The sequence below is a fragment of the Hyperoodon ampullatus genome, assembly GCF_949752795.1.
Source record: "Hyperoodon ampullatus genome assembly, chromosome: 2".
NCBI classification, from domain to species: domain Eukaryota; kingdom Metazoa; phylum Chordata; class Mammalia; order Artiodactyla; family Ziphiidae; genus Hyperoodon; species Hyperoodon ampullatus.
Genome location: NC_136915.1, coordinates 113,166,157 through 113,180,084, shown reverse-complemented (window position 1 = coordinate 113,180,084; position 13,928 = coordinate 113,166,157). Strand labels below are relative to the sequence as shown.

The 13,928-nt window shown below is 42.6% G+C and overlaps 1 protein-coding gene across 2 annotated transcripts; it reads left to right on the top strand.

The window, feature by feature from the left end:
• Positions 1 to 273: 273 nt before the first annotated feature.
• GATAD2B (GATA zinc finger domain containing 2B) lies at positions 274 to 10,995 on the top strand (the record flags this gene model as incomplete). Of its 2 annotated transcripts, none has more annotated exons than XM_079696644.1 (10): positions 274 to 609; positions 4,589 to 4,718; positions 5,397 to 5,528; positions 5,841 to 5,969; positions 6,425 to 6,595; positions 7,285 to 7,600; positions 8,618 to 8,820; positions 9,751 to 9,861; positions 10,019 to 10,136; positions 10,790 to 10,995. In XM_079696644.1, 10 exons carry the CDS (start codon positions 275 to 277, stop codon positions 10,921 to 10,923), a joined length of 1,779 nt encoding a protein of 592 aa, XP_079552770.1. In that variant the 3' UTR covers positions 10,924 to 10,995. The 2 variants fall into 2 exon arrangements, with proteins under 2 accessions (XP_079552770.1, XP_079552771.1); XM_079696645.1 differs by having other exon boundaries at positions 275 to 609; positions 7,288 to 7,600.
• Positions 10,996 to 13,928: the final 2,933 nt, after the last annotated feature.

Genomic DNA, 13,928 nt, shown 5'->3' with positions numbered 1-13,928 from the left:
GGCTCTTAATGGACTATCCAGGTGAGTATGGTATTTGGTTTCAGGCATCTATACAGTAAGAACCTCAGTGACTGGAAAGTGTTTGAAGTTTACTTTCACTGCTGAGGTTGAGAGATGAAATTTCCTTTAATATAGATCATCTAGGAAGTTATAGGGTAGAATGTTAGCTCAGTTAACGTTGACCTTCCATGTATATACCTATGATTCTTCTTTCCTTATGGACTATTTAAGGGACTTTGTTCTGATAAAGCACTTGTATATTTCTTTCCATAGGATGGATAGAATGACAGAGGATGCTCTTCGCCTGAATCTGTTGAAGCGGAGCTTGGACCCAGCTGATGAGCGAGATGATGTCCTGGCTAAGCGACTCAAAATGGAGGGGCATGAGGCCATGGAACGTCTGAAAATGTTGGCACTGCTCAAACGCAAGGATTTGGCAAATCTTGAAGTGCCACATGAGTTACCCACCAAACAGGATGGCAGTGGTGTCAAGGGCTATGAAGAGAAGCTCAATGGGAATCTCAGGCCTCATGGAGACAACAGGACTGCTGGAAGGCCAGGCAAAGAAAACATCAATGATGAGCCTGTGGATATGAGTGCTAGACGGAGGTATGGCTTGGTTCAGCTGCATCCATAGATAGGGTCTCCTCATAAACTAAGCCTATGAAAAAGGAATGACTTCCAATGAGAGGAGGGTAGTTTTCATGTTAAAGCTTCTTGAATGAAGACGTATCTGTGCTATCTGGCTTGACAGTGAATTCCTCTTATTTCTGGATGAAACTAGGTGCCTCCAAAAATTATTACCCTTAAGATAAAGTGGCCATTTCTGGATAAAGGAGGCACTAAGAGTTGATACCCCAATTAGAAGCTAGTTAATATACACTTTCACTCTAATCTTATGGCCATTTTAGGAGGGAAGAACAGTCTTTTCTTCAGATCATCCCAAGAGTTTTAGGGATGTGTTTATTATGGAGACCCAGCTTTTATTACATCAAAGAGCATGGGCCTGTCTTTTGTTATGTCAACAAGGAACTTTATGTGCTAATCCTCTACATTCTTACTTCATGTGTGCCACATTCCCCAAGCCCCATATGTGCATACACATTCATTTATATGAGTACACTCATGCTTGTGCTGTTTCTCTCTTTCTCATACATAAACACAGCACACAAGCACATGTTTTCACAGGTCTTGGTCAAGGTTGAGTACTTGGAACTGTGGAGAACACAATATAAAGAGGTACCTAGAACTGGCTGAGGTTAGAGTCTACCTGAACCGTGAATCATAGTATAGACAACCCTAGTTTTAAGAACATTGTTTATTCATGGTTCAGAAACACCTGATAGACATGAGAATTACCCTTCACTGTTCAGTTGCCCTCCAGTTGACCTTGCTGACTTTGTCCTATGACTGATCTAAAGCAAGATCCTTAAGAAGCTGGACTGATGCAGAAAGAAGAAAAAAGGAAGGAATGGTTTAGAATCTTACTTGGGTTTCTTTCTCTACCTTTTAATATTTACTTATTAGTATTGTCCCAGAATTATTTTTTTAAACCACACCCAGTAGGGGAACATTGTTCTTGGTAACAGCATTAAAACCCTTAGGAAACTTCAGGTAAGTTCTCTAGTGGTTGTGGAAGAAGAGAAAAATTCTTGGGAGCTATACATAGTATCGGCAGAGTATTATGAAAGTAGATTAATCCTTAGATCCTTTCAGAAAAAAAAGTGGGTGAATGAGATAATGCACCTGAGTAACCCACTTGCCCCATAATCACCCTTAACCTTCTGGGGCAAATGACTAATCCTACTTCACTGGGGACAATGAAGAGGAGAAATGTTAGGTGGATTCCTTACATGCACATTGGAACTGAAAATGTGTTTTTCATAGAAACATTGTTACACATTTTGATAAGATCTCAGTTCTGTTGGAATTACAGTGTATCACAGATAAATTCTGTATTGAAAAGAGTACCCTGAAAACTCTACCAGTGTGTTTAATTTTATTAGAGGAATGAACTTTTGAAACTTGATTCTTTGGAAACTGGGAACTGTTTTTAATGGTCTCCAGGAAAAGAGGCTTGATGTAAACCATCTAGATCCCCATTCTGCGTGAAAAAATAGGCCCTATCTGCCCTGTCGTTCTTCTTCCCTTTCACCAGACCAGATATACTGACAGCTATTTCCACTTAGTCTCAAGCTTATTGTAAGAATGAACTAGACAGATAGATTGCTCAGCATGGAGAACAATGGTTTATTTGATGTGGATAAAAAAGGAGGAGGGAATTGGAATTTAAAAGCAGGAAGAAGGAGAGGCTCTTGACGTGATAGCCATAATTGCCTAAATATCTTTTTTTTGCCATCAGTTGGGCAAGTTATGATATCTGTGAAATAAGATATGCATGAAACCAACACTGCTTATGTTTTGGAATGCTGTCGAGACGTGGCAGTTTTCTTTCTGGTTTTGTTTTTACTACCTGGATAAGGATTAGGAGTTTTATAGATTCTGGGAATCTGCCAGTCTGAGTCACAAAATGATGTCAGCAGCAAGTCTGGCTTTTAATATTATCTAATTGGTAGGGTTTCATACTTAAGAACACCAAATATTGTAAATCGTATATGTGTTTGGGAAAGTAGCAAAATAATTTGTCCCCGGAAAAGCTTAATAAATGAGGCCAGAATTCCAGGTCAAAAGTTAAAAAAAAAAAAAAAAAAATTGAGGAATGAAACTTGACTTGGGCTTTGCCTTACCTGTGCTTTCTATCTAATGTGAGTCTGATTATATCTGGGAATAAAATATCATTTAGGGTTTTCTCAGATACAACTTCCTTATAAATGTCGCTCAGTTCCAAAATCTCCATGTAGGAATGTCTCTGCTTGTCCTGTTACTGGACAGTTCTTAAGCAGTAGGTGGCACTCATCTGAGCAAGGAAGAATTCCTTAGGTTAGAAATAATCTGTGAGGTGTGTATCCAGCCAGGACCAGGATGGAAAGAGTTCTGACTGTCGATGTAAGCATTGGGGAATCATGTAGAAGAAGTAGAAATCTACCAGACCTCAAAAGTTGTTCACTGATGTTCTTGTTAGGGATGGGGAAGGGGGAGCATGAAGGAATATAGAAATGACAAGTAAAAATTCAGACTCTTCATTTAGGCCTGACCATTACTCCAGGAACTTGGGGTTAGAGAATGGAAGGTTCTTTTCTCCCTCTAGTGACTTCTTTTTCTGTAAGCCTACATTCTCAGCTTGCTGTGTCTGTGAGCAGTGGTTATAGAGCGATCCAGACAAACTTAATAGTTTCCAAGATGGTCATTATTATCACTGTCTCCCTACTTTATTTCCTCAGCTAAATTTGGTTGTTTTAGTAACTCAGTTTTACCCTCTTGAGGAATTGAATGCCTATCCCAACCATCCAGGGTGCCTTGTTCAAAAGGCATCCTAGTCCCAACAGTACCTGAGACAAGAGGCCCTGAGAAATGGTCAGAGGCTCTCAGGACTATAAAGATCTGTGGTTATAAAAGGTTTGAGTTACCTGTTTAAATAAGATCTAAGAACACATTGTTTTAGACCTACATACTCCTGACTACACTATAGATCTCAAAGAAGTAGGGTCAGCGAAGATAACTCTGAGTTAAGAAATCAGAGGAGAGTTAGAGGATATGGTCGCTGACTTGGGAACCTACGGCAATTAGAATTTGCAGGATTCTTGTTATCCAGGTCTTACGCAGTGAGTGCCATTTCTCATGATTTTAGAGGGACAAGATGCTCTTAAGGCTTGCCCCAGGAAGACCAAAACCAGAGTTGTCTAATAAATAGGATTGGCCATAAGGCATAGCCAGTGTGGAAGATTTAGATTTCAAAGTCATTTCTAGACAGTTTCTTTCTGAGGGAAGATGCTAAGTAGAACTCACAGGTAGATGCAAGTCCCATATATTTAATTCTAGAGTTTCAGTCCTCCAGAAGGCTGTAGACATTTATACTTAGCACTGTCCATTCTCTCAAGCCATTGACAACAGTACCTTCTTTTGGCCTTAACTCTTGACAGGATAGACTGTCAAAGGAGTTGTCACGTAACCTCCTTTCTTGTAAATCATCAGATAGGCAGGACCATGTTATCAGTATGGGTTGCCTCCTTAGCAATGTGTCATCTGTATCTGGGGTGGACAAGTAGGCTCTACTGCCTTTGTCTTTCTTCCCCTGTGAAGCTAACCATTTCCTTCTTGACCTTCTCTGTAACTAACAAGACAACCCAAAAGGAGACTGAGATATAAGGAAAACATTTGGAATTTTGATTAAAATCAGTGTGATAAAAACACTCATCTCTTTTTCCCATTCCTAAAGCCAGTCATTGTCTTTCTGTCTGCATCTTCTGTAAGGAATTTAGATGGGAAAAATACTTTTGCTGCGGTTTTGTCATCACTTACATCTTAGTGTCTATTTTATCCTTTAATTTGGATGTCTGTGTCTTTCCTTGCGTGAATCAGGACAGACTTAAGTTCCCTTGAATTTCTTTGGTCAGTGTAGAAAAGTTTTCTGAACTTTACTATGAACTTTCACTGTTTGAAGTACCTTAATTTTTCTTCTCTTGTCTAGTGAGCCAGACCGAGGAAGGCTTACTCCCTCCCCAGACATCATTGTTTTGTCTGATAATGAGGCTTCCAGTCCCCGTTCCAGCTCCCGAATGGAAGAAAGACTCAAAGCAGCCAACCTAGAGATGTTTAAGGTAAAGAAAAGAAAGATTCCTTTCTTCATTTCTTGCTTCTACTATTCTCTTTAATTCCCTGAGAGTCCCATTTCTGGTTTTTTAGTGTTTACTTTTTGGATCTAAAAACTACCCATTGATGAAACTCTTCATATGTGATTCTCAACCTCAAGGGTGTGCCCTTCTAGAGGGAACTATTAGAATCAAGTGGAGAAGAGAGTTTGAAAACGCATATTCAATATAGTTTATCTTTGGAAAATGAAAACTTAATAATTCAAGTCATGTAAAGTAAACTCTTAGCTAGAAGGATACATTCTATACTCTATCCTGAGTCTCAGAATATAGAGGAATTCCTAAGTTTTCATGTATTTCTAGAGGAAACATGGCTTTAAAAGATTGAGAAACATTATTTTAAAGGAAAGCAATATCTCCCTTTGGCTGTTCTTCTATTTTGCCAGGAATCTGCTTAATTAGCATTTATATGTGGTCTCTTCTTTCACTCTGTATGCAGTTTTTGAGTACCTACTGAATACCAGGCACTGTGCCAGACTGTGTGCTAGGGACACAAAGATAACAATTCCATTGCCCCTTGTGCTTCTTGTGGAAGGTGGAGGTTTGGGACCTAAAAGAAGAGATCATCTTGCAGGAAAGGACTCTGAGTAACTGCTACCATAGCTGATAGTCTCCATGTTTCCTCAGGGGAAAGGCATTGAGGAACGGCAGCAGCTCATCAAGCAGCTGAGAGATGAGCTGAGATTGGAAGAAGCCCGACTGGTGCTGTTAAAGAAACTGAGACAGAGTCAGCTACAGAAAGAGAATGTTGTCCAGAAGGTACTGTGCCCGAGAAGTAAGGGACTAGCAGAAAGCAAAGAAAAACTGGTTTGAGAATGGGCTACCCCAGGTAGATTCAGCTGGGTGGCTCATTCTTCTCTGGTTCCATGGTTTTTAGTCTCTGGGAATAGTGACTTTTTAAAAAATCTTGGGCCTTAATCAAGAAAACAGTGATTCTGTTTTTCTTATTTTCCCTTCTGGTCAACAGGAGCTTCAGACTGACAAGGAGTTTTGAAAGTCTAGAAGTGTACCAAATTTCTGCCTCTGATTATTAGCCTTTTCCACTGTCTCATTTTCTCTTCTCTCTCCCAGACTCCAGTTGTACAGAATGCAGCATCTATTGTTCAGCCATCTCCTGCCCATGTGGGACAGCAAGGCCTCTCCAAGCTTCCATCCCGGCCTGGGGCCCAAGGGGTTGAACAGAATTTGAGGACATTGCAGGTATGTGACCCATAGTGTGATGTTAGTTTCAGGGGGCCCTGTTATCCTGTCTCTGCTTTGGGGCTTTTGTAAGATCATAGAAGAACCTGGCCTTGATAGAGGTGTTATTACCATAGATAGTCCTGTTGGTCCTTAATGGCATGATTTAGTCTGCAGTAGAAGGATGAATAACTAATCTTCCCACTGTAGTCTTTCTTCTCCAGAGGTTTCCAGCTTAGCCCTTTTCCATAGAGGGTTAAATAGTTTATACCAAAGAAGCCAGGGCATTCCTAACCACTAATCAGGTTTTATAGTGATGGTAGATTTATCCCCATAGATCCTTAGACAAAATTACCAAGTCTGACTATGTTTCTGTGTTTCCACTTAGCTATGTATTATAGGCAGTGTTTTCTCTTTGGCAGTTTGTGAAGTGTTTTACCGCTATGACTATATCTTTTCCTCTTCTTCCCCTTCAGGGTCACAGTGTTATCCGTTCAGCGACCAATACCACCCTCCCACACATGTTAATGTCTCAACGTGTGATTGCGCCAAACCCAGCCCAGCTACAGGGTCAGCGGGGCCCACCTAAGCCTGGCCTTGTACGCACCACAACACCCAATATGAATCCCGCCATCAATTACCAGCCGGTAAGAGGGAGCCCTCATGGGGAAACAGAGAAATCTTTTATTTGCTTTCCCTGTTGAAAGGACCATAGATTTTAAGTTTTGGGACACTGAGAAACTCTAGGACAACAAAGGTAATTTTGGTGGGTTGACAGTGGTCCCAAAAGTGGAAACACTGAGGAATTATTTAGTAGTAGAGAAGAAATGTTATATGCAGCAGAGCAGCAGTAAGCTAAAATCTGCCTAGAAGAAAGAGATAGAGGGATCTAAGGAATAAGAAGCATAAAGGATGTATCAAAGCATCCCAAATCTTTATTTTTCTCTTAGCAGTTTTATTTTTATTTACTTATTTGGTTGCACTGGGTCTTAGTTGCAGCAGGCGGGCTCCTTAGTTGCTGCATGCATGTGGGATCTAGTTCCCTGACCAGGGATCGAACCGGGGCCCCCTGCATTGGGAGCATGGAGTCTTAACCACTGTGCCACCAGAGAAGTCTCTCTCTCAGCAGTTTTAGTTCATAGCCACTATCATTCTCCTTTCTTACGTGCCAGAGTCCTTTTTCAGTGGAGAAGTTGGACGCCTCATGTCTTTTTCTGAGTTTGGGGGAAGCTAAGTAGTTCAGACTAGGATCAGATAGTGTTCTCTGCCACGAAAGTAAGCATTGGTTCTTCCTCCCACATACCATCACTGACCTCTATACTCAAATCTGTTTCAGCAGTCAAGTTCTTCTGTTCCCTGTCAGCGTACAACATCCTCTGCCATCTATATGAACCTTGCTTCCCATATTCAGCCAGGGACCGTGAACAGGGTGTCCTCGCCACTTCCTAGTCCCAGCGCCATGACCGATGCTGCCAACTCACAGGCTGCAGCCAAATTGGCTCTTCGCAAACAGCTGGAAAAGACACTCCTGGAGATCCCACCCCCTAAACCACCTGCTCCCTTGCTTCATTTCCTGCCTAGTGCAGCCAATAGTGAGTTCATCTACATGGTAGGCTTGGAAGAAGTCGTACAGAGTGTCATCGACAGCCAAGGTAAGGCTGTTTGTTGGTCAGTCTTTTTATCTAAACAAGAAGTTGCGAAACCTGATTGATACGGGCAGAGTATCTCATAGTGCTGTGTAATATTAAATAATCTCTTTTTACTATTGCCAAACCACCTCCTGTCTCTGATTCGGAGACTGTTTAGGAGCAGCGTATCAAAAAGCTTTTTGTGTGTCTGTGTATCTTAGACTTAATATTTTTGTTGTGTATTTTGTATATCTTGTCTGTTTTTTGCAGTATATCGTTAGCTCTTCTAAATGTGCCTAGCGTGATGCATGCATAATTTGAAGCCTAGAACACTTACTTTTAATGTTAGTGTGTATGTGGCATTGTACTTGCATTATTACATTCAGTCCCTGCTGTTTGAGTGCTTTTAGTTGAGAAAATAGACTGATAAAGATAACTAGGACCACGTAAAAGCTGTGAACCAACACTGAACTATAAAGTATTAATAACATCACACAGTCTATTCTGACAAAAGTTATTAAGCCTGAATTTCTAAACATAAGGACTTAGGGGAACACCTGGGGAAAGTGCCTAAAGGGCTCAGTATTGGCTATAAATAGATCACAAAGTGAATAATTCAGACACTGGTAGGTAAAAATTATGAATGTATATGATAGAGATAAGTGTAGTCTGAGGTAAAGAGATGCTAAGAAGCAGAAGTACTGGCTGAATTAGGTGGAGCCCTTTGACTGAATTGACACACATTTTCTTCTCAGTGTAGTGTAATAGGAAATCAGAAAACTTGGGTTCTTGTCCCAGCTTTGTCATTTGGAGCTATGTTTCTTAGACTTAGTTTCCTCATTTGTAAATGGGGATGGTACTGTCTAATTCCCTAAAGTGATGTTGTTGCAATCAAATGAAATAAAAGTATTTTATAAATTATAGAGGCTCTTTCTTAATTCAGCAGAGTAAACTCCTGGAAAAAGATCATCTGATGAAGAGAAACAGAGGAGATACAGAGGAAATGTGAAACCACTGATTATTCTTTTTGTTGGCATCTAGGGAAAAGCTGTGCCTCACTTCTGCGGGTTGAACCCTTTGTTTGTGCCCAGTGCCGCACAGATTTCACCCCTCACTGGAAGCAAGAAAAGAATGGTAAGATTCTATGTGAGCAATGTATGACCTCCAACCAGAAGAAGGCTCTAAAGGCAGAACACACCAACCGACTGAAAAATGCTTTTGTTAAAGCCCTACAGCAGGAACAGGTAAGAATTCTGACTACTTCTCACCAGCCACCTGCCCAGGTTTGGTTTTCCCAAAAGACAGTTCTTTCTAGTTTAGAGGAGTTGTCTCTGTGATCCCCACAGTCCAGGTGATCTAGGTTTCTGAATCTAAGTTCCTAGAACCTAGAGGTCTGGGTTCCCTTTTTTTTCTTCTTACCATTCTGCCTTTCCCATTTCCATTTGACTGTTTCTGATTGGGTAAGAGCATTAATGACATATAGCTGAGCTTAAGGGAAAGGGACAAAAGCTTGAGACTCTTGGCTTTCCCTGGTAGTACTAAATAATTCCTTTATTCTTGATTTCATTTCCTTAAACAAATGGATTTTGGTGAGAGGGATTTATATTTGTACTAGAAATCTCTTTGAGAGAAGTAATTATCTGCAGTCCATATTTGACAAAGAAATGACAAAGGAAAGGGTAGATTATAAAGTAGCCCAATGAAGATGAGTGGTTGCTAGAGTGTGTGAACTCTCATGTAGTATTAATACAATGAGAATATCTTGGAGTGGGGAAGATGTGTTGGGAAGCTCAGATTCTTTTCCACCCCACCACCCATCAGACCCCTTTGGGTAGCATCATGGGTCTCCTGGAAAATGGGTAGACAAGAGTCAAAAAATAAAACTTAGTAACTCATCAGCCTTAATTAATTACATTAGTCAGCTCATCGCCAACACCCAGATCTCTCCAGCCAACTTCTGAGAGCCAGCTTTCTTGGAGAGAGGGATTCCTAATCATTGAAGTGTGTAGGTTACTTGTACCCAGAGATCTTAGTGCACCTACCCCACCAAACTCTTTTGCCTTTTCCATATCCCTCCAACTAGCTGGCAACATTAGAGATAAGAAGACCTCTAGGTTTTCTGGTTAGGAAATTGGGTGCTGTCCTGCCCAACTTGACCTGATGACTCCCAACAGGAAATTGAACAGCGATTACAGCAGCAGGCAGCACTCTCCCCCACTACGGCTCCAGCTGTGTCCAGTGTCAGTAAACAAGAGACCATAATGAGACATCATACGCTTCGACAGGTGAGGATTTCTCTTGAGGTTTTGTCAGCCATTTATCTCAATTTGTCCTTTCTTCTGCAGAAAATCATACTGCTTTTCTGTACTCCCATATCCTTACCTCCCCCTTACACCTTCCATCATGGTAAAGTTATGATCGCTTGTCTCCTCATCATTGCAGGCTCCACAGCCCCAAAGCAGTCTCCAGCGTGGTATACCCACATCTGCCCGTTCCATGCTTTCCAACTTTGCACAGGCACCCCAGCTGTCTGTGCCAGGTGGCCTCCTTGGTATGCCAGGTAAGAAGGGTTGATCTGAGAACTTTCCTCAGGGATTGACTAATTAGTATGCAATTCTTTAGCAGCCCCCTTAGGTGAATTGTTCTTTCTTTTGTTTTCTGCTCTTTCTTTAGGCCCTACTCCCTTCACTCTTGTTATTTGGCAAAGGTTTGCTAAATCCATATTACATGCTAGGCACAGTACACTAGGGTTTTAGTGGTGAAAATGACACAGTCCTGTCTAGTGTGCCCTCTTAGTGGGCATGTGGTTATTGATCTCTTTTGGCCAGAATAGCAGGGTTAACTGTCCTGATCCAGTTTGAATGACCCAGGGATGCTTCTTTACAGTCAGCAGGCCCCAAACCAAAGCAGATTCAGTAATTCCCTCTTGGACTTGATTATTTTCCTCTCACCACTGTTTTCTTTGACTCTTCTATACCATCAGGACTATGTTTATTATTCCTGGTAGGATTGAAATTTTGGAAAGACCTCTCCTAAAGCTTGGGAGCAGGGTGGGTAGTTGCTGCTGAAATAAAGCTTAACTGAGCCTGCAAAGATGTAGACAACTTCTAATGTTTCCTCTGCATCTCCACCACTGCAGCCCCAGGGTAGTGCAGAAGAAGGTGTCATTTCCTCTTTTAATACCTGCGCTCCACTTTTGTCTCCTGGGTCTAGGTGTCAACATTGCATACTTGAACACTGGTATTGGAGGACACAAAGCCCCCAGTCTGGCAGACCGACAGCGGGAATACCTTTTAGACATGATCCCTCCCCGGTCTATATCGCAGTCCATCAGTGGACAGAAATAACGCCTGTTCCACTTGTACTGCCCCAACCTTGTATCCTTTACTCCTCTCCTCTCCCATTGCCCCCAACTTCCGTCGCATGCAGTGCCTGTACTGGTGCCTACCATACACGGAAAACAAAACAGAAAAACAGAAGACAAACAGTAGAAATCAACAAGAAAACACACGCCCTGCCCCGCCACCTCCCCTTTATTTCACACTGCTGCGATCTGTTCTTCTGCCACTTTCTCTCTTCAGTTTTCTATAACAGTGAGGTGGATCTTTGCCTCTGATAGAGGTCAGAATGAGGTCCTGGGGAGAAATCCAAGCCCTCTGACGTGTGTTTCTAAAGTTTGTTTTTATGCTTTAATTATTATTATCATTTCTAATGATGTTGTGTGTCGTCCCTTTGTTCAGTGGACGGTTAAACCTTTTTATTTTCCCCCCAATATTTTTTTTTCTCTTTCCTCTCTTTTTTTTTTTTGGTAAACACAAATGATATTCAGTTAAGTGATAGGAGCATTGCAGTAGGGTCCCCAACTGCCAAGTAGGACATGACTGGGAGTGTTAGGGGCAGAAATTTTTAATGCACTTAACCCCAGGGTCAGGGGGAGGTGGTGGCATCAAACAAGGAGGAATAGCACACCTGCTGTGGGGTGTCTCTGAGCTGCACAGCTCTGGAGGCAGTGTTGAGTATTGAAGTTGGGCTCTAAGAATGAGGGGAAAGAGCCTGGAAGGAGAAGCTTTAAAACTTAACCTAGAATTGACCCATAAAGAAGGGGGAGAAAGGGGCGTGGCAATGAGCATAATGTTGAGCCAAGGAGGACTGAGACCAGGTCCTGGCCTTCTGGATGCTGCGGGAGTGCGACTGGTCTCCTGACCCCAGTGGAGACACAGAAGTCTATTCCAGGCCAACTAGCCCCAAATTATATCATCTTATTTTCTTTGTAAAATTCTCCCCCATCCCTGTCTCTTTCTTTTCTTTTCTTTTTTTAAATCCTAATCTGCCCTTGGTAACCACAGCCCCATCTGTAATATATAGGAGTGGCTATTCCTAGCCTGATTTTGCTGGGTGTCCTGGGCATTGGATGGACATGAGTGAGTGAAATGTCAAAGGGAGGAAATAGAGGAAGAAAGAAAGAGGGGTTTCCCTCCCAACAGTTGCGATTTTCCCATTTGTCTCTTTACCTTCTGAGCGCCAGGAGATGAGGGTGAGGGCACCTAACAGATTGGAGCGCTGCCCTGACCCTGCTGCACTAACTGCAGAGCCAACCGCTCAAAGCCAGACAATTCATGTCAAAACCAATCCTGGACTTGTGCTCTACAAGTAGTTGTTGTCTGTTTTCTCCCCAGAATTCTATAAATTTTGCTTTTTTGTTTGTTTTTACTTTTTTCTTAAGTGCTACTAATGTAGAGAATGAATTGAATTGTGCAATGTTGCTGTTCTGGGGATTGGGGAGATTAGCATCCCATTTGCCCCTACTGTGGGGGAAGGGGGAGGGGACCAGGCTGTTTTTGAGGTAAGGGAAGCCCCTTAAAGGTAGAGGTTTCTGCTCTCCTCATAGTGTATGCCCACCTGCCTCTCCAGCCGTAGAAGCTGCCAGAGTTCAAGGAAGGGATACTCTCAGCAAAGAGGTATGAAGAGAGGAGTTTAACATTTTACCCTTGAAAGCCACCTGGGGAAGTTCCCCCACTTTTATTTTTAAAATTAAATAATTTTTTAAAGTAAGAAGGCACTTTTAAAATTAACACACACACAAACTGCACATCCTCCCCATAAAGTTTGGGGAGGGGATGGGAGAAGGAGCTGGAATCAGGCTCAATTCCCCCCACACTGGCCTCTACTCCCCATACTCCAGAGCCACTGTGGGTGATTATACTGGCCCTACGGGCCTTCCTGGCTTTCTTTCTTTCCTCCCTTCCCCCAAATTCATTGAGCACTTAATAAAGGAGCAGAGATGCAGCCTGTGTCTGGGCTCCCCCAGTGGTGAAATGATCTGGAAGCTAGACGCTAGTAACAGGTAGTGATGGGGTCGTTTCGAGTATTTTTCTGGGGAATGTGGAACCCCTGACTGTAAGTGGTGGGAGAGGGAGGGGGTTAGTGGAACTGGGTCGGGATTATTTTAAAATTATATATATATATATAAAGATATATTCGTACACCTCTCCTTTGCCCTCTGTGCTTTGAAAGCACTGGATAAATCGTTTGGTTTTGCTTTTCCCTCTTCCACGAAATTGGAAGCGTTTTGAAGAATATTTTCCCTGCGAGTCATCTTGCCTTGTGGCATGTCTGTCTAGCTTCTTCCCCCCCCACCCCCCATGATGAAGTGCCATTTCTGTTAAGTCTCCCCTCCCCCAGCTCAGAGGTGCTCAGAGGTACGAGGTACCCAAGTTTGTCAATTGAGATTAAAAGTAAGGAACAGAGAATGTGCAATACCGTCTGGCTGGGGGGTGTCCCTGCCCTGAGCTGAGTCCCTTCCCTGGGAGCCAGGCCACCTTTGAATGGGGTTTGGAAGTAATATGTGTCGAGAATGGGGGATGATGGGGAAGGAGAGCCTGTAGTCGAGTGCCTGCCAAGGTGCTGAGGCGATAGGGGAGAGGATGGAGTCTTCCCTGTTTCTATCCCCTCAGGGTCAGTTACACAGAGGCTGCTTGTTGACTAGTATAGCTCCGTGACCCTTTGCTCAATCGCTGAGGTTTGATTTCTTACCCTCTCTTCTCCCCGTTTTCATACCCTTCCCAGGGATTAGTGACAGGGGTGAGGTTCCCCTAATCATGGTAAAGTATTAGCCTTCCACCTCCTCCCTTTCCTCCCTCTCCCCCGTCCTTCTGTTTTCCTCATTTCTCTACTTTTTCATTACTGATTGCCTTGTGTCCCTCCAAGTCTGTTGTTGCTGTCCATCCCCAGGCCTTGGGCCCCATAGACACTAAACCTCATGCCCTAAAGATAGGAGGAAAGACCCTCTGTTCAGAGTTATTTTACCCCTGGAGCATTGAAGCTCACGGTGATACTAGAGTGAGGATCCCAC